At 39.8% G+C, this 18,813-nt stretch overlaps 2 protein-coding genes and 1 long non-coding RNA gene across 4 annotated transcripts in view; 1 reads left to right on the top strand and 2 right to left on the bottom strand.

The window, feature by feature from the left end:
- Positions 1-275: 275 nt before the first annotated feature.
- Positions 276-10,304, bottom strand: LOC113686769 (uncharacterized). Of its 2 annotated transcripts, none has more exons than XM_089189017.1 (11): positions 9,941-10,304; positions 8,739-8,833; positions 8,192-8,218; positions 6,752-6,883; positions 5,981-6,019; positions 5,345-5,467; positions 4,054-4,887; positions 3,431-3,644; positions 2,966-3,053; positions 1,866-2,023; positions 276-603 (listed from the first exon to the last, which is right to left on the bottom strand). In XM_089189017.1, coding segments are annotated over exons 2-11 (1,707 nt in total). In that variant the 5' UTR covers positions 8,830-8,833; positions 9,941-10,304; the 3' UTR covers positions 276-602. The 2 variants fall into 2 exon arrangements, with proteins under 2 accessions (XP_089045143.1, XP_089045144.1); XM_089189018.1 differs by having other exon boundaries at positions 9,936-10,216.
- LOC149036841 (uncharacterized) lies at positions 10,227-12,278 on the top strand. The gene is made up of 3 exons (XR_016181529.1): positions 10,227-10,321; positions 10,557-10,681; positions 12,143-12,278. It is a non-coding gene; the product is annotated as an uncharacterized LOC149036841 (long non-coding RNA).
- The window catches only part of LOC113686768 (A disintegrin and metalloproteinase with thrombospondin motifs 6), a 23,498-nt gene continuing 16,304 nt past the window's right edge, over positions 11,620-18,813 (bottom strand). Inside the window, 11 exon segments of the mRNA XM_089189024.1 lie at positions 11,620-11,726; positions 12,520-12,839; positions 13,480-13,761; positions 14,051-14,207; positions 14,361-14,574; positions 14,821-14,950; positions 15,315-15,453; positions 16,118-16,278; positions 16,744-16,833; positions 17,116-17,239; positions 18,017-18,138. Of these exon segments, the coding sequence (XP_089045150.1) occupies positions 11,697-11,726; positions 12,520-12,839; positions 13,480-13,761; positions 14,051-14,207; positions 14,361-14,574; positions 14,821-14,950; positions 15,315-15,453; positions 16,118-16,278; positions 16,744-16,833; positions 17,116-17,239; positions 18,017-18,138 (1,769 nt within the window). The 3' untranslated portion in view covers positions 11,620-11,696.

Here is an 18,813-nt window from a genome sequence, read left to right as displayed (position 1 = left end):
AGCGTGATACGTGCGTTTCAGTCTCCGTTGAGCGTTGCACGATGTGTGAAAGTGAGTCACTGATGTGTTATGTGGGACCTATGCAACCAAGTCACTGATGCGGGATGCGTGATGTACGTAGGCAAGACAGCGTCACGCGTGCAAATGCGTGACTAAGTTGACGACCATGACGTCTCGATACTTCGTCGTCTCATGGATCAAAGGAAAGGACCACTCAAAATACGTGTAGAATTAGGTGTTACGTGTAAAACAAGCAAGTAACCTCGAGAGAAGGATAATAACGACACGCCAAGTTTATTTATTTTCTCGCAGAAAACAGAGATGTATCTTCTAATTGACAAATGTTTCATTTAATTTTCCTGCCCTGTCACTAAAACCATAGATGACAAAACGTGATAATTTATCACCTGACTCTTCCTCAGCTAAGGCATTTTGAAATATCGTAAAGAAATCACTGTCATTGTAGGACTAAACATTTTAAACTGAATTGAAATGAATTTAGAAAAGAGATATAAATTCTCCGAAGGAAGCATTCTTTTTCCTTCTTGCCGAGATTTGGAAATGCAATCATGGCAGTCCACTGGTTTTGGCGGTTTTCATATTCTGAAAAAAAGAAATCAAGAAATCTCTCAAAACTTGTTTTAGTGTTAAAAAACAGACCTAGAACCACGTAAAATATTCTTTATTGATATCGTCGTTTGTACCTACCCGTGATCACATGTACATGACCAAAAAAAGTTTTGAAAAATAGTAGAATTCTGGATTTTTGTCAATCTCTTGTCGGGCATTAGCCGGGTGATCCTTCGCCATCTCTTACCTCCCATCTCCCTCATCAATACAAGAGTGGCGCAAGTCTTACTACGCCCTACAACTTGTTGAATTTTTTCTATAACTCTCATTTATAACCCTCTTTCCCCCACTCCTTGGTTGCCTGGTGTTAACAAAATGCTCGCTAATATCAAACAAAGTTGTTTGGGAGGAGGAGTGTGGCGGGGGGGGGACCTTCAAGTAACTTGTTACAGATGAATTGCAGGATTTCTGTTTATTGTTTTGAGTGGAGGGTTGTCGAATGCCTGGTAAGGAGAAGCGTGCCAACTACTTTTGCCTCTCATTGTAGATATGTATCCGAACGGAACGAGTCTTAGAGGTAGGTCAGTTCAGAAAACCAATGTATTCAACTCAAATGGGAAATGGTGTTCTACCGAAAGATGAGGATTGAAATAACTCCAGCTTGCGTCTCGCTCAACTCACTCACCATGAGCGCCAATTAGTTGGGTGATATCTATCCCTCGCTCACCTTTGATCTCGCTAGGGGGTTGTAAGCTTACAAGGGTTAAAACGATTACGGTATCATCATTGAAAATGGAATTTAGCTGTGTATGTACAACGTTGCCTTTTATTTCTCTCGAGCAGTTTCCAACTGAGTGTAAAAAAATGATGCGAGATTAGTTCGGTTTTACTCTGGTTTGCCCCATGATTGGTCTAGGAAACTCGCACCACTTTCTAAACCAATCAGATTCAAAACTGAAACCAATCTCGACTTAATCGCCGCGTTTTCCCGCGCTTTAGACAGTTTGGTTGTTTTTGGTTTTCCTTTTTTTCACCTCATGATTGGTCCACAGAATTCGTGCCACTTTCTGAACCAATCAGATTCAAAATCAAAACCAATCTCGACTTGGTCGCTGGCGTCTTTCCGCGCTCTAAGCAGTTTGGTGTTTACCCTCATATTTCCTTTACAACGATTAGCTGGCATTATGGCTTTGATAATACGACGTCCAATGAGGTTCAGCTGGGTTACTAATCATGAGCAATGTTGGTTGAGACACCATATCATTGTTACCAAATTCTAATCTGTCATTACTCACCAAGGTCCCACTGGTTCAAAAACATTCTGACCAAACACCCCGAGAATGTTCCCCTGTGGATAATACCGAGCCACTATATAGGTTTGAATTGCGCCCGATGCATCCGGCCCTATGGTGGCAAGGCCCGCTCCGACACTTGTGGTCGCATTCCAAACAACCTGACAGAAAAGAAACAAACAAACGAAGAAATCACATATTATCATTAAAAAAGAATTGAAAATGGGAGTCACTGTTTTTTTAATTAATTTTTGAATTTTGTTTTGAATTTAGTTAAGCTATAAGTAAGGGAGTGTTTGTTGGAATACCTTCGTTTTGGCAACCTATCATTTCGAGATGTTTATCATGAGGTGTTTTGAATATTTACGTATTTAATCTATTCTATTTGTTATTACTATTATTAGGACTGAGTTATGGCTGAAAACTTTCACAGGAGGGCTTGGTCTACTTAATTCACCCAAGACGCTTCAGAGCAGAAAACACAAAGCTGAATAAGTAATTATTTCCCAAAACAGTTCGCGGTTAGTCATCGTGGTAAATGCTCTTGTATACGAAGTGAGATCGTTTATCTCACGATTTTATCTCTTAACGAGTGCATACTGTAAATCTTCTACAGGCGAGAAGGTTGAACCCTCTTATTAGCTGGATTCCCTGCTCGCCAGTTTCTCCCGCCCTTTAGGTCACATGGTCTCCGTGACTCGGAATGTTTTGCGTAATGGCGGTCGTTTGGTTGTTTTGTCATCGATAAGAACGTTGTTAATCGCATGCTGTTGCACTGCATATTCAATAAAAATAACGAGGTCTGCAGTAATAAACATGGAGATTCACCTCGGATTTATTTCCCAAGTGCGAAGCGTGCAGGCCATAATATTCGAGCAAAAGATAAACAGGCTCCGTAACTGAAAGTACGGACCGATAAAACGAAGTTATATAGTCACTAATCACATCTCATGGGTTCAAACAGCGAAGTTAAGTTTTTAATTCAAACAGAACGGGGTCGCACAGTGAACTAAGGCCAGCTAAATTGACCAATCATAGAGAAAGTACTAACTAAGAGGTATGATAAAAGTACTTATTTATTTTTGGAACTTTGAGATAAAAACCTGAGTGAAGTGACCAGCTCCCATGTCGAAAAATTCCTGGGGCGTTGTGGGTGGATTCTGAAAGTCATAGAGAGACACCTCACTGTACCTACAAGTATATCGGAAGAATCAGTTAACGGAATAGTAGTACAATGTTAAAATATTTAGTAATATTTAAAAATATCTAGTACAAAGGACAACATAGAGCTATGAACACATTAATATTCGACGAACACTCAACATAAACCTCTATAGAATGTGAGCGTAATTATCTTTTAGTCGGAGAAAAGGCTGAAGTAAACAAAAAACAAAAAAAAGCGATTTAAAGAATATTTTGCAAAAGTTTGGTAAAAAATCCTCGTTGAGAATTACTTTCATGGTTGTTACTGCGACAGTATGCTTGTTTTTTTTTTTTGCGGAGTTCTTACTGGCTTCTCATGAGATTTTCCGTCACTTTGAGTGGCGCGTGATCTTGTAACAACTTACCATGATTCTACAGCTTGTGCACACGTGCCTTGAACTTGTGAAACGGATGCGTACAGATTTTCCCCCTCATCTATATTTCGCTCGTGCTGCAAATCATTAATTGACACCAAGTATTCTGCCCATTCTTGCGCATGTTGAGCTAGCGTAGAATTCCAGATCAGCGCTGATGTCCCATGAAGAGCACGCTTGTCATTATGAGCTTGCAGACAGGCATCTTTTTCATAAGTGAAAAAAAAATTTAACGACTTTTATTAAAATTAGGCACAAAATCGTAAAAGTCATCAAACTGAATTAAGATCACGCAGAGCTGACGTTAAGCGATGTTAGACTGAGACTACTTGGACCGCATAGAGGAAAAGGCCTGCAAGTAACTGACGGAGAGGATTTATCTGATTAGCCTCTCAAAACACGCAAAAAGTTTTCTTTACTTAAGCTTTGACAAAACCTTCGACTGTCATCAGTTTAAATACAATATAAATTAAAGCATGAAATTTAGAAAGCACGACTTTGCCACACCACTCTTTTTAAATACATTTAGGTTCGTGTTAAAGGAAAGTAGGTTATCATCAGTGTGACCAGAATCAAACAAACAAAAAAACACCAATAAGCAAGTGACCATATACCCTCTGCAACAGTTGTCGCAGCCTCCGTCGTTGCTTCCATGGTCGTGGTAGCCTCCGTCGTTGGTGCCATGGTTGTGGTAGCCTCCGTCGTTGGTGCCATGGTCGTGTTAGCCTCCGTCGTTGGTGCCATGGTCGTGTTAGCCTCAGTCGTTGGTTCCATGGTCGTGTTAGCCTCAGTCGTTGCTTCCATGGTCGTGGTAGCCTCAGTCGTTGGAGCCATGGTCGTGGTAGCCTCAGTCGTCGGTGCCATAGTCGTGGTAGCCTCAGTCGTTGGTGCCATGGTCGTGGTAGCCTCAGTCGTTGGTGCCATGGTCGTGGTAGCCTCAGTCGTCGGTGCCATGGTCGTGGTAGCCTCAGTCGTTGGTGCCATGGTCGTGGTAGCCTCAGTCGTCGCTGCCATGGTCGTGGTAGCCTCAGTCGTCGGTACCATGGTCGTGGTAGCCTCAGTCGTTGGAGCCATGGTCGTGGTAGCCTCAGTCGTCGGTGCCATAGTCGTGGTAGCCTCAGTCGTTGGTGCCATGGTCGTGGTAGCCTCAGTCGTTGGTGCCATGGTCGTGGTAGCCTCAGTCGTCGGTGCCATGGTCGTGGTAGCCTCAGTCGTTGGTGCCATGGTCGTGGTAGCCTCAGTCGTCGGTGCCATGGTCGTGGTAGCCTCAGTCGTCGGTACCATGGTCGTGGTAGCCTCAGTCGTCGGTGCCATGGTCGTGGTAGCCTCAGTCGTTGATGCCATGGTCGTGGTAGCCTCAGTCGTTGGTGCCATGGTCGTGGTAGCCTCAGTAGTTAGTGCGATGGTAGTGGTAGCCTCAGTCGTCGTTGGTGGCATGGTTGTTGTAGCTTATCATATATAATTAAAAATACAGAGAAACAAAAAGTTTATGATTAAACTCAGTATAAAAGTAGTGTCTTAGAGGTTCACGTTATATATAGGCAAAGACCTGGATTACTTTCCTTTTCAGGAAAGGAACATGTATGCCAACTACTTCTTGCAAAATGGCCAGAACCTGGACAAGTTAGGATGCATCCTAGAGGTATTGCAAGACAATTGTCACAGGTTCCCTTAGCAATTTCAGAAAAATAACGGGAAACCAGATAATTTAAAACCAGTCAGATAAACAGAATGCTCGGTAAATTAGTACCTCTCTTGTGTGTAACTTGTGATGAATTCAACCGAGTGACGGTGCACCCATTTTGTTGGTTTTTGAACTGATCCCTAAAATGGAGTCGAACTCAAGCTTCCTGATCATTTGCCTCTTCTAAGTTAAACGACAAAAAACTAAAATTTTCAACTTACGAATACAATTTCCACATGTTGCGTTGCAGTTTACGGCTAAAAAGTCACGAAAAAAGCTGTCAGGCCCACAGAGACCCAAGGCCAGATAGGCCTCGCAGCTCTCCAATGTGTCTGCAAGGCATACTGAAAAATGAAAGAAATAATTCGTTAAAATCCTCGTTCCTCACAAACTTGCGTGTAAAATATACAATAGCAAAACTTTGCAAAGGTCGCGCCTCAAAGATGGCTTCTTGTGTTCATGGATGGAGCCCAATCAGGGTGGTGCTTTACTCCGTGTAAGGTAATGCGTGTCGGTCTTATATTCTGGATTCCACGCTGTGTATTCCGAATCCCAGGTTCTAAAGTCCGGACTCCGTCCTACTAGATTCTGAATTCCATAAGGTTGGATATTATTTTTATTTCGCAAAAATCCTTGCTTTTGCGCGCCTCGCACCTTACGAAGGACTAACCGAGAGAGAGAGAGAGAGAGAGAGAGAGAGAGAGAGAGAGAGAGAGAGAGAGAGAGAGACAAGGAAGGAAACAATGTATTTGGTGGATGTGAGATAAGAGGGTATGGCTCCTTTATGGCTTTAGAGACAATCAGCGGACAAGAACATAGTTTGATCTTTTTTTTTTTTTAAAAAAAAGAAGACCCACTTGGTGGAGCAGTGGTCGGTGGTGAAGTGGTCGGTGGACCTGAAACAAATACAAAATATCAAAAGTTTGAGTGAAGGGTAAGCTTACCCAAGAGTCAAAACTTTTCATACAAAAAAAAGTTTGGGTTGCAATTTTAGAAGCTTAGAACTCGACGTAAGAAGATTAGACTGAATGTGGTAATTTGCGGCAGACCGTTTTAAAACATTAGGGAAGTTCAAGAAGCCGAGTGTATATCCCCCCCCCCCCCCATCACCCAATCTTCCCAAAATGTCTTCCACATAGCTTCTAGTAATTCATGACTTGTGTGTCTGCAATCAATTTGAGACGATGGAAAGGCAGGCAGAGGTCCAAGAAAATACTAAAACGCATCATCACCTGCTCTTATGAAAAGATGACGATGTTGAATATTTTTTAAAACAAGTTAGCGATATATTCTGCACTTAATCGTGGAGGTTTGAGTCCCTCAAAATATTCCTTCGAAGGAGAAAGAAGGGGCTAGAGCCTCCCCTTTCCCGTCTGCTTATACTTTTGCTGAATACAAATTAATTTACTTATATACAAATCTTGACCCCAGCTGGATTTGCGTTAAATTAACCAAGCTCGGGGTCTCTATTCATGTTACTAGCTGAATTTGGATAAGTGCTCTCTTACTATGTAACATAAAATTTACCATTAGAGAAATCGAATAATGGCAACAATGGTACACTAGGTTCAGAACTCTTCAAAGCGAAAATGTATCGGTTTAATAAAACTCCTTCCTATTCCACTTACGTTGACAAAATCCACAGGAGAAAAAGCAATTCTGAAGTGCAAAGCTAAAAAACAAGGAATCTGGCTCGCAGATCCCGAATTTCACATAAGATTCACAGCTATTTAGCTCGTTAAGTTGAGCAGGGGTACATACTGAGGAGAGAGAAATTAAATTCATGGTCAGTAAATGCAATCCATTTTTCATAGCAGTTTCTAAGTGAGTTTCCAATCCAGATCAGTGCTAGATGGGAACAACCAAGACTTAGTCACCCTCGTTTTACCTCAGATGAATGCGAAAATGTTAATACCTGGGACGAATTAATGACGCACACCAAAGCGAGACATTCCTACTTGTTCTAAAACTGCTTCTTAGGGCCTGTTTTCATGGAGCTGGGGGACCCCGGGTTAGTAAGGTAACCCGCCTAGCTGTGGTCGAAAAAAGAAACGCGTTTACGTACAATCTTACAACCCCGAAGTGCTGGGGTGAGGTTTCTTGAGGTTGTTGTTGCGCTTGTTGAGCAGAGGCGTCATACACGTGAGGAACTGTTGACTTAATACGTTATACAGAATATTTTGGGAAACGAAATATGGTCGATTTACAACGCTAAATATTCCAAAATGTGAACAAGTTACACTCCTTGTGTGTCCGTTGCGGTTTCTGGTGATTCCTTCCATGAGACGGCAAGGAAATGTACAAAGTTTTAAAACATACATGTTTCGCTTTTGAGCTTTTTGCATGAACGCGACCCCGGCTAGGCGGGTTACCCCACCTTGAGACGTTTACATGGTAAATTGTGTCACCCCGGCTGACAGGGATACCCCACCTAGCAGACCGGGCAACACGCCTAGGCGGGTCATCCCACCTATCATGTAAACGTGATAAAGATAAAATAAGAAATTATATGGACAGGTGGGTTACCCCACTTAAGCGGGTTACCTCACCTACCTGGGGTCCCCCACCTCCATATAACAGGCCCTTAATGTTACCCCGGAATTTAATTAAATGGCAATTTTTAATACTAAAGAATGAATCAGGAAGGACATTTACACATTTCCGAAAAAAATGGCTTCTTTTTGGCTGATGCAATTCCTGGAATTATACACTGATTTGGTTAAACATTTCAAAGTAGAACGGAGCACATTAAAACCCACAACAGTTCGATGTCTTTATGGTATCATTGTTAAGTGGAAAAGACAGCAAGAGTATTTCAGTTGACTCCCTAACTTTTAACAATCACAGAAGCTAATCAGCAATGATTAATATATACCAGATACCACTTCTCTTCTTTCACTTTAAACTTATTGCACGACCCGGAAAATCTACTTGCATCATATCAGCTTAGCTGTTTTTATTCATTTCCACTCGATAATGGTATCATGGCAATATCAAAGCGTTGTGCTTTTTTAAAATATTTGTTTCTTGTGTGCATTTATATTAATAAATGCAATCCTAAAACTTACTTGGTAGTGTAGGGACCACAAGCTCCACTGTAAACAAGAAAAAAGTTGTATTAAAAAAAATCATTTAACTCTTTATATCGGAAAACACGGTTAAGTGACATTACATGAGGGGTATGTCTAGGCACCTGCACGCCCTTTTTTTTATTTACCGCATTATATTTGTTTTTATTAGGCAAATATCAGAAGGGACGTGGTGATGAGTGATCCGAGGTAAACCTTAAGGGTGGGGTGTTTTCGAATTTTGTTTTGCTTTTTCTCTGCTTTTTCCAAATTAAATGTTCTGTAAGTGTTTATTTACTGGAACTTTTATTGGAGTGTGAATAATGAAAGAATTATCATTTTGGGTGGGGTTCTTCGAAATACATGGCTTACACTCGGTATGCTATTCGTAAGCGACAATCATTGTCGCTTACGAATAGCTGGACCTGTACTCAGGGAGAGGGCTGGGACTGGAGTGAGCTTTGAGGAAACAAAAGGATTTTTTCGGTATCTATAGAAAGGGTCTACCGATAAAGCTCACACAGCTAACGTCTCTTAAAAAACTTACCTTGACGTCTCACTCTGAGTTCCGCCGCCAATGGACCAGCATAGCAGGCGACATGAAACGTGATTAGAACAAAGGCCGTGAGGACGTGCATTTTCCTGAAAAAGATTACAAGAGAAGCTTTCGAATTAGAGCTTACATGAAGGAAAAAGGCGTCTTTCAGGAGATTAAATTACACTGTGAGACATCTAGATAGAAGAAAAATCTAAAAAAAATTTAATCTCAGCTGTTCTGGTTTTGTTTGCCCAAAATTCAAAAGCTACATTCAGAGAGTCTTCCATGTTATATGCTGTCCAAATTAACATCAGCTCATTAAAACTTTCCATATTAAATAAATTACGAATATCCATTCATTAACGTGATTTTGCAAACAAAAGAATCTTTATTATGTTGGCTAATTAACATTCAGGCCCTTGTTGTTTTTTTTGCTCACCTCTACGATCAAATATTTATCTCTTAAGAAAATATTAGTTTACATCCTTCACTGATATTTGAGAACCTTCTGGTCAAAAGTTGGAGTAAGAAAATAATTTGGCTTTTTTTTTTTTTTCGCTTCTACCTCGAAAAAAAGTGCATGATTCACTAACAGGATGATACAACTCACTAGTGAGTTTTTATGATGAAGAAGACTTAAAAGACTGTTTTAATTTTCAGTCAGAAGAATTCCATGAAATGTTGAAGCACTTAAGTTCAAAGCCAATTATATTTATGCAAAATTAGCAAAGAACAAACACGGTTGCTAAAAAATTTCTGGCCGATTTTAAATTTATCCACCGTATTTGCACGAATCAAAACATCATATGGTCGGCATTGATAATGATTAGCAAGAAGCTTTGCGATCTTTAGAAATTTTTATTTCTATTTGAGCGTATTGTCCTGGCGGTGGAGAAAGATTGACTCATTATCCATAAACATTTCTGAATTTATTTCAGCCGTAAAAATCTTAGAGTTCAGTTTGAAGCATCACCCAAAGTTATTATTCTACGCCTATACTAATTATTCCGTAATCATAACGGTCCCAAGCTGTTTATGTGCTTTCTATTTACATACTTCAAATGCTAGAGATCACAACATTGAATTGAAACCCACAATGATTTTGCTGTGTTGGAAATATAGCGAGACCAACATTTTGCTATGCCAAGTTTAACCAGGTAATCAGAAATAGACTCTACTGAAAAAGATAACAAATGGCTCACTAACCTTACCTTAAAGTAAAGTCCACTTGATAGAACTTTCTCTCTGGGAAGACGCTACTGAATGCCAATACTCCAAGGTATATACGAGTTTCATAGCATTATATTAATATTAGCAACAGATACCATCGACATCACGTCGGCGCCCATGAAAAATACGTTGCTAAATATTAAATATTGAACTAAGCTGCCTAAAAGGAAAAAAATCCGACGAAAGCCTCTATTTGCAGGTTTTGGTTTAAAACATGCAAAAGAAAACCAGCAGCATTTGCTCAAAAACATCGTTTTGCCAAAGGACTTCAGAGGTTCATTTAATCCAGCTACAAGTGTCTCTTTATGGCAATATTGGCTTCGATTACAAAAGGTTGTCAGTCTTGAATGAGAATTTTTGAAGTAAGTTGATTCAAGTAGCCGATTAGTTTTCTAGACTCGGATGTGGTTGAAGATCCACAAGTTGATGTTATTCAGCGAGGGCAGTGCAAAAAACAGAGCTTTGTTCCAGCTTTGATTAAATGAAAAGAAATACATATATTCCAAATACCATTAAATTTTTTCGATACAACTAAGACTGAGAGGAAAATTTTGGCCTACGTGAATTGATTTTTAATTTAAAGATGTTTTCATTTAGTTACAGAGTCCAGTATATTTATTCGAATGATTGTCACAGAACAGCAAAAGGCAGAAATTTATAGCCATGACAAAGTACACAGACATGTCCAACGTGTCTGAATTTTAAACATTTCCGGAGCCTCGGTGAGTTCAATATAAAGCCACAAAAATTTATGTATTTATCAATAAATAAACTTGTCTGTGGCCGTTTTCATGATATAAAAAGAGATATATATATATATATAATTCATTCACCTATTTCAGCGGTTTTTTTTTTGTCAAAAAACCCTCCATGTGATTACATCGGATGCTATGCGTTATAGCTGAGCAATAGGTTTCAGTCCTTGAGTCCTCGCTCTTAGACTGTTTCTCCCGTCAAAATAGAGGGTTGGAACTGGTTGAATACAAAAATGGGAAATTTAATTGGTAGATAAACATGGTTTAATTCATTGTTCGCTCACCAGAAATAGGAAATTGGACAAAAAAACAAAGGTTTCAGCTTTTACATTTGTCACTTGTGTTCAATACTTTGCATAATCGTCTTTCGTTCCGTGTGCCGTTTGCAGAGAGTTATCGGTGTTTACCTCATACTATGTTTTTCGATTGAGTGTCGTAAAACCAAAACCAAAGTAATCACAACAGTTCTAATCAGAAGAAAGGAAAATATCTTTAAGAACTCATGACCACTCAAAGTAAAACCGACCAAACTCAATAAAGCCCGGGATCTCGCGGGCGACCAAGTGGTGATTGGTTTTAGTTTGCACCTGATTGGTTGAGAGAGTGGCGCGAGTTTTCTGGGCCAATTACAGAGCGAAGTGAATCAAAAACAAAAAACAGTCCCGTATTACTTTCGACACGCTCTATTACCCGACAAATATCTTTCGAGGTAAGAAAGAAACCGAGCAATTAAATAACTGACCATTAATACCAGCAACTGAATGAACATACAGCTTTATAATTAGAACGGATCAGAACGGGGCAAGGTAAAGACAATCCTGGAACAAAAAGTGATTTCTTATTGGAAAGGGTTTGAGTCATGAAAATATCACAACATGGAATGACAAAAGAACTCTTCAAAGATTTTTTATCATTCAATACCATATTTATTGATTGGCTGTATTTCTTTATTGTCCTTATTGTTCAACAATGTCCTTCTATGTTATTTCACCTTCGCTGCACTTTCATCATCCTGGTAAAAAAGGAAGAAAACAGAAAGGAAAATTATCCCACAGGCTACAAATCTCTCTAAAAAAAATTAGCATTTTAGCATTTTTGTGAGACTTTTGTTTCATACAACAAGGCATTCCGCGTTTTAGGGTATTCCGTCACTCCGTGTTAAGGATATTCCACCATTCCACCGTTCTGCTATTCCACCGTTGTCAGCCAATCTATAATAAACCCAAAGTCCTTGCTTGCTTCGCAAATTTAGGGGCTCTCTCGGGCATTAGTTGCGATTCAAGTGGTAAAATGCTCTTCGAATGAAAAAAAGTCTTCACAATGTGCAGATCACACCTATAGACATATTTCTGTAAGGAAAGGTTTTGTTTTCAATTACACACAATTTAATACTATTATAATATAAAATTTAAGGACTGTTAATTTCAGGGGAATGGCACTGACTGTTACGATGTTAACAAATCTTACCGGGAGGATAACCACTACAGCGGACTCCTCTTGCGAGCTCAAGATTTTCACTAAGAAGTTTACATTTCAGTTATTTTTAGATGGTGGCAAAACGTTTGTACGTGACGCGTGATTAAGCCCAAAATTGATACGTGACCATGAATCTTAGAAAAAGGCAAGGTAAGGGAGACTTGAAGTTTTCCTTTTTAAGTTCTGAACGCGTATAAAATTGTTAAAGGTACACGTGATACTCATGCGCGAAATGGAATTAGGACCCCCTTCCAATCCCTATTCGGGAGGAGTTTATATTTTTGAGGAGTTAGTCCAAATCAGTTGTGGGTTTATTTTAATATACCGACCTGTTGAATGTGATATACAAAATTGGTCAAATCTCTTCCAACTGCATGTCCGTTTTGGCTATCGAAGAACCAACAATAACCACTTTTTCCATATTTGGAGTAAGTTTTCCCAGCATCCTTTCCACCGAAGCACTCCCCGTAAAACTGAACACTAAAGTACTCATAACCTTTGTGAAAAGCCACACGTGCGCACCGGTTTACCGTCAAATTCATTTTTGTCCAAATTATCTGTGATCGGAAATTGGCGTAATTTACGGGCAGAGCACGATCAGTAATACTGTCATGGTAACATCCAATTGGTTGAAAGCTTGGTAGTGGCTCTACAGAAGAGAGTTTTCGAAAGCGTTATAACATTAGTGAGTGTTAATATTTCTGCAAATGTAACAGTGAAATATCTCCACGATATACATTTCTAAAAAAGATTAGCAAAGATTGTACGTCTCCATAGGCTTATCATCCATCACTTCATCATTGCCTCTCAAGCCCATATTTTGAATTAGTTAAATAAGTTTTTGTTTACTGCTGATTTGTATTTAGGGACTGGTCACTATTTGTCGTCTGGGGAGGGAGGGGGGGTGGGGACAGAGGATTTTGGTCATGTCCTGCTCTCCCGACAACGTTGTGTAAAATTCTTGTGACCCATGTTACCATGTTAACCCCCTGAAATCTTCCGACTCTTCCCCTCCTCCCCCCCCTCCCCCCCGCGATAACTTATGACAGGTCTCTTATTATACGTTATTTTTTTCTCTGAGGGTACGGTAACGAATCCTGCAATCTGATTGGTTCTTAGCGCGGTCCGGATCTACTATATTTTCGCAACGTTTCCCGACGCCACTGGCTTTGCTGGCTGTAGATGATTAACAGTAACCTCGGAATTGGCCAGCTTAGACCTCCAATCTCGCTCCTTCCGCGGATATTTTTCTCTGTCTTAACAGACTAGAACATTCCACTAAAGCTTACCTAAGGTGTAAACAAACATGCTGTTTCCCATGCCAATACCATCTCTACAGTACGACCAACTAGTTCCACTGACATAATATTTATCGCTAGTATTCGGTCCAGACAAACACAGACCACTTTGGCCCAAGGCAAACAGCTTATAATTTCTTCCATAGGCCAATTTCGCGCACTTCTTGACAACTGCACTCGTGTTTTCCCACTCAATTTCTTTGGTAAAATCATGGAGTACCTCTTGAAGATTATCAGCACCATAGAAACATGCCACTTGAATCTCTGGAGGAGCTTTGAGGAAGAAAAAAAAAGTATATCGGCGGCATTTTCTTACGAGATCATGGTAGTCTTTTTTGGATCAATATCAGCATCTGACTTTAGGGGAGGGGTAGGTACACAATTGCTCACATTGATCGGTTTTTTATTTTTGTATAGACCATTCAAACACTCTTATGAAACCAAAATCGCAACAACGTAACAACGATCACATCAGAAACTATTTCATAACCAGCTTCTTCTTCATTCACGCAACGTGCTGTATAAAAAATGATATCAGAAGAAATGATTTTTTTTAACTCACGATCGCAGTGTTTGTCTGTGTTGCAAACAACCTCAGTGAGTGGTTTCATGGCATGATGACATAGTTCTTTCGCAGCCGGTATGATATGGCCAGCTTCTTCCGTCCGGATGCACTCCAGCTCCCTTGTCATCAAGCCACCGCCACATGTTCTGGAACACTTAAGAATACTAAAACTATCTTATTGAAGTTGTTCTATGTAGAATCTCAATAAAGAAAAAAAAGCAGTAGCTCTCCTTATGAAATTCCTAATTTGACGAAATCGTTCAATGAATATTAGTAATCAAGCGTTGCATCATATATATGTTTATACCTTGGACCAAGGCCGACCCCTCCATTCTGCCGGACATGGCACTTCGTTGCACTGCTGGACGAGAGTAATGTTTGGTTTGGCACTCTCATCACAGAGCCAGTCGCTGATTATCTCGAAATAAGATTCATTAGCTTTTCTTCGACAGTAGACAAGTCGAGAATGACTCCCTTTTCCACAGGTTTTGGAGCACTCGTTCCAATCTGTTTGATGCCACCTTAAAATGGAGAGAATCTGACTATGATTATCACAACTTGAATGCTACATATTGAGCCACGGGTTGGATTAATGCAAGATGTAGGAGCCATCTGTCATATAACTGACCCAAAGCGCGGGAAAATACGAGAAAAAAAGTCAGCCTTCTGGTCGAGAAGGTCTCGCGTCTTGTGAGGTCTTAGCGGAACCAATCGGAGAAAACAGACTGAAATAATCGACGTAAGCAGTCGTTAGAGGGAACACTTACTCTGGCGCGCAGTCATTCTGGTTATCACAGGCAATGTGTGACGCGGGTTTGACTTCGGCGGAACAGGAGTCAACTGATGCAGGAGTACCATCATCAGATCGAACGCAGCTGAGATCCCGGGTTCTGATACCTAAAAATTCAGCGCAAAATTGTAATCAAATGTTGATTTAGTGTTTATTTACTATAAGTGCTCTTGCTTGGCCAGATACTAATGATTTTTACGACGTTGTGCAATTCAGAAACTTTATTCCGTGCTCTCCAAGATTACACACACAGAAATATATATCAAGCTAACAAGTTTAGATATCAAAAGAAAAAGACTTCTGTCCAATCTTCAGCTTTAATTAACAATTCCTGTGTTGTCTAACGCAATTCAAACAACAACCGTGAAATAAATTTGTCATAATAACAGAAACAGGACGAGGTGAATGAAATCAAACGCACGCCAAATTGCCTCAATACTCAAACAGACCAAGAGACGCCAGAAACGATACCTTGGCCACAAGTCACTGAGCAAGCAGACCAGATGCCAACGACCCATTCAAAAGAGGCTCTCTGAGCAGTTTCGTTAGATAGTAGTGGTCTGTAGTAGTGAAAATCCACTCCTTGATTTTTTTCATATAGAAAAACAAACTAGAAAGAGAAACAGAGGAAAGACAAAAATCCAGTAGAGACCGATGTATGCAGTCTAACACAGATGCGCATATCTCAGGCAAAACTTTAAGGGTAAAAGCGAACAGTAAAATGCATTCTTTTTTTCACACGAGGAAGTCTATTGATCTGAACAGTTTAACTCCATACAGTATTAAAGTAAGTATCAAAATCCATAAAAAGTTGAGAGTTGACGGTAAATCTACTGAACATGTTCAGGCTCGATTCCACTGTTGTCTCGAGCAGGTTCCTTGGTGCCTTCTTGCAAAGAGCGTGAGGTTATTTTCCAAACAGCTTTTAATCATAATTATCAATAATTGTCTCTAAAGAAAGACGTTTCTCGCCTTGTCACGAGCGTGGGACAGAATTTTTTCTTTGTCCCACGCTCGTGACAAGACGAAAAACATCTTTCTTTATGTCTTTACCGAGCTCAAAACTTACCATCTCTTTTATTTCTATCAATAATTGTCTTTGTCTGTTATATGACTGTGATCTTGCTAAAAACCATCTTATAAGCTTTATGAATTTGACGTTTAGGAATCATCATTACGTTATACATGAAGAGTTTCCAATTACTCTTTTGGTTAAACTTCGTTTTTTTTTTATTAACGTGTAATAACATCATTGATTGGAAAAATTATCATACCACAATTTCAATGGGAATTTTTGTGGGCCCAGCTACAAGAATAGAATCATCATATCTGTTGTCTTTATGTTCGTATTAAATTTTTGTCCCATTGTAGTAAACAGTTCGACTCCATGAGGGGAGATTTATGATGTATTCGCCTGTATGAGGATCTTTAACACCTGTTTGACGAAGAAAGGAAACATCGATGCTTTTGTAAAATATTAAAGAAAACTAGAAATTATTTACAGTTAGTAAATGGTATAATTCTCTCCTTTCAAGGATAAACTTGGCTCAGGAAAACGGTGAAAAATTAAAATCAATTATTTTATTTTTTCTCTGTTTAATTTCGGTCACCTTTAGACAGCATGTTGGAAAGAATTTTCGTTCTATCAGGATAAAGAGTTTCACACTAATTATAAAAGTTACAATAAATTGTTCTGGTTTTATGCGTGTGTGTGTGTGTGTGTGTGTGTGTTTAGGGTTTGAAGACGGCCATAGTCAATAGAGGAAAGGAGGACACTGCTGATTACGTGCATTTAGTAAGATAGAAAAATTTGCGGAGAAAATGAAGGGTCTAGTATTGCCGAGGGAAGGATCTTGCGAGACATGCAAAAATAACAACAGCAACAACAACGAGAACATACCTAACATGTTGTAACCTTTTCCTCTTTTCTTAAATATAGCATTGGCTGTTCCCACCGGTAAGACAATAATGGTGTCTGGTTTTTCAAAACCTGACAAGCAAACAAATATTTCTTAGTCTGTTAACTACCACGTTACGGTCATTTTTTTGCCTCAAAGGGGAATGAATTGTGGTTTTTTTGCCCACTAGTGGTTTTCCTGGGGGAGACGACCGCTGACTCTGGGTAGAGGACTACCTTACAAACGTCTCAGGTCGGTTCGACAAATTCTCAAGAAATAACGATGAAGTCTTATACTTCAGTTCACTGACGTCCTATAAGTCAGCACGCTTACGTCATCTAAGATAGTTCGCTAAAGTCATGTTATGTTCTTACCGTATCCCGTGTGAAATTTCGTGTACGTAGAATTCACCAAAATGCACGTGTCTCCGACACCACCACAAACTCCACAGCGATCTTTCCTCGCTCCAGACTCGAAACCATGGTCGCAGCCAACAGCCTTTGAGAAAAACCGTGGCCGGTTTTAAGTCATAAGCAGACATGTCATGCCGTGACATGACATGTTCATGACACGTTCAGGAAATGTCATGGATGGCGTCACGCATAATCAATTATTGGTGACCAGGGCTGAATAGTTCGAAAATCTTAATACAATTTCCTTAAAAAAAAGACACGATTTCTGTGCTGTATGTAACTTATTAACATGATGGTAATAGGAATGAGCAGAGTCCAATTCGGTCGGTAATCAGGGATTATCAAAATCGGACGAATGTAAAGCGGGAGTCCGATTTGTTAGTCACAAGTGTGATAACAGACAGATTTAGACGGCACGAAGTCCTCTTCCCAATTAATCAAAACATGACAAAACTAGATATCGGTGATACGTTTTCATGAAAAAACAAGAGTTAACTCGGCAAAATGAGCGAAAATAACGCGCGCACAAAACGCGTACTGTCCACTTCCATTGTCCTATAACAAGTATACGACGCGTGTAATGTCTTATCAGTTCTAAAACTGGACTGGTGATAACCAATCACATTCGAGAATTTTGTTAGAGTTTTGATTGACCTAAGCCGCGCATAATTTTTCCCCAGAAAAAGCACACACCGATAAGCTTACCTTCACACGGCTTTCAAGGAGCAGTAATGACATTACCGTTTGCTTATATCGAGAAACAGAGATCTACAAACTAACTGCAAGAAACTATCGATGCGCAAATAAACAATCGTACTTTTTTCCAAACATCTGACAAGTATGTAATTACAAAACGACTCACCCGACATTTTCCTTCGATACATACGTCAAAGATTTCAGGATGGTCAGTGCATCGTGTTCCATCAGCTACTGAGCCATAAAGTCTTACTAAATTCTTTTGAATGCAGGCAAGCCTACAAGGATCTACACAAAAATAAAAAAATAATAAAAAAAAAAAAAAGAAAGAAGAGTTGTACTTTTTAGCCGTCCTCTTCGAGAAGATCCTCAACGTGTAAATTGAAATTGAGGTGAAAATCAAGTGGGCCATTTTCGAGAATGACAAGCCGTGACAAAGATATTTTGAAACCCTAGGGCTTGATGAAAGTGACTAATTTAATTTAGAACCAAATGCAGTTTGCTTTCATAATCGACCGGCCCTCTTTCATCCCTCCCATCCTGCCCTTTTGAAGAGAGTGACACACCTTATTTTCATCTCCCCGGGGGTAGGAGAGGCCCTTCAAGATTCTTTATAGGGGCGTGATGCCGAGTTCTCAAAGCGACCATGTTACGACCACGCACCCATTTTCATACTTGGCCCTGTAAAATCCATAGGCTTTTTTAGCTTCTGAAATTTGTACTTCTTACTCTTCGTTGCAGCGAATGTAAAATTCGCATCAGCGCCGAAGGCAAGGTTTGGTAAACCTAACTCGGAAATAAAGATTGAGTGATATATCTCGGCTATACCTCCTACTCGTTTTATAAATCAAAGTGCTCTGTGAGCAAACTCGAGAATTGACACATGATTTTTTGGATTATGTTTAATGTTATCTGGTTTAGGGAATTTTGTGGTTGATTGTTGTATCTAGAGTACGAGCAGTA

Source organism: Pocillopora damicornis, chromosome 12 (genome assembly GCF_964200805.1).
Source record: "Pocillopora damicornis chromosome 12, jaPocDami1.2, whole genome shotgun sequence".
NCBI lineage: Eukaryota > Metazoa > Cnidaria > Anthozoa > Scleractinia > Pocilloporidae > Pocillopora > Pocillopora damicornis.
The sequence above is the reverse complement of the archived record's forward strand: the minus strand, read 5'-3'. Positions and strand labels throughout refer to the sequence as shown.

Excerpts from the sequence above, each read along its gene's own strand:
- LOC113686769 (XM_089189017.1), bottom strand. The coding sequence starts at position 8,829 with ATGCACGTCCTCACGGCCTTTGTTCTAATCACGTTTCATGTCGCCTGC. Across the intron at positions 4,888-5,344 it reads AACATGTGGAAATTGTATTC|CTACAACAACCATGCCACCA; the intron begins GTAAGTTGAAAA and ends ATATATGATAAG. Across the intron at positions 2,024-2,965 it reads GAGCTGGTCACTTCACTCAG|GTTGTTTGGAATGCGACCAC; the intron begins GTTTTTATCTCA and ends CTTTTCTGTCAG.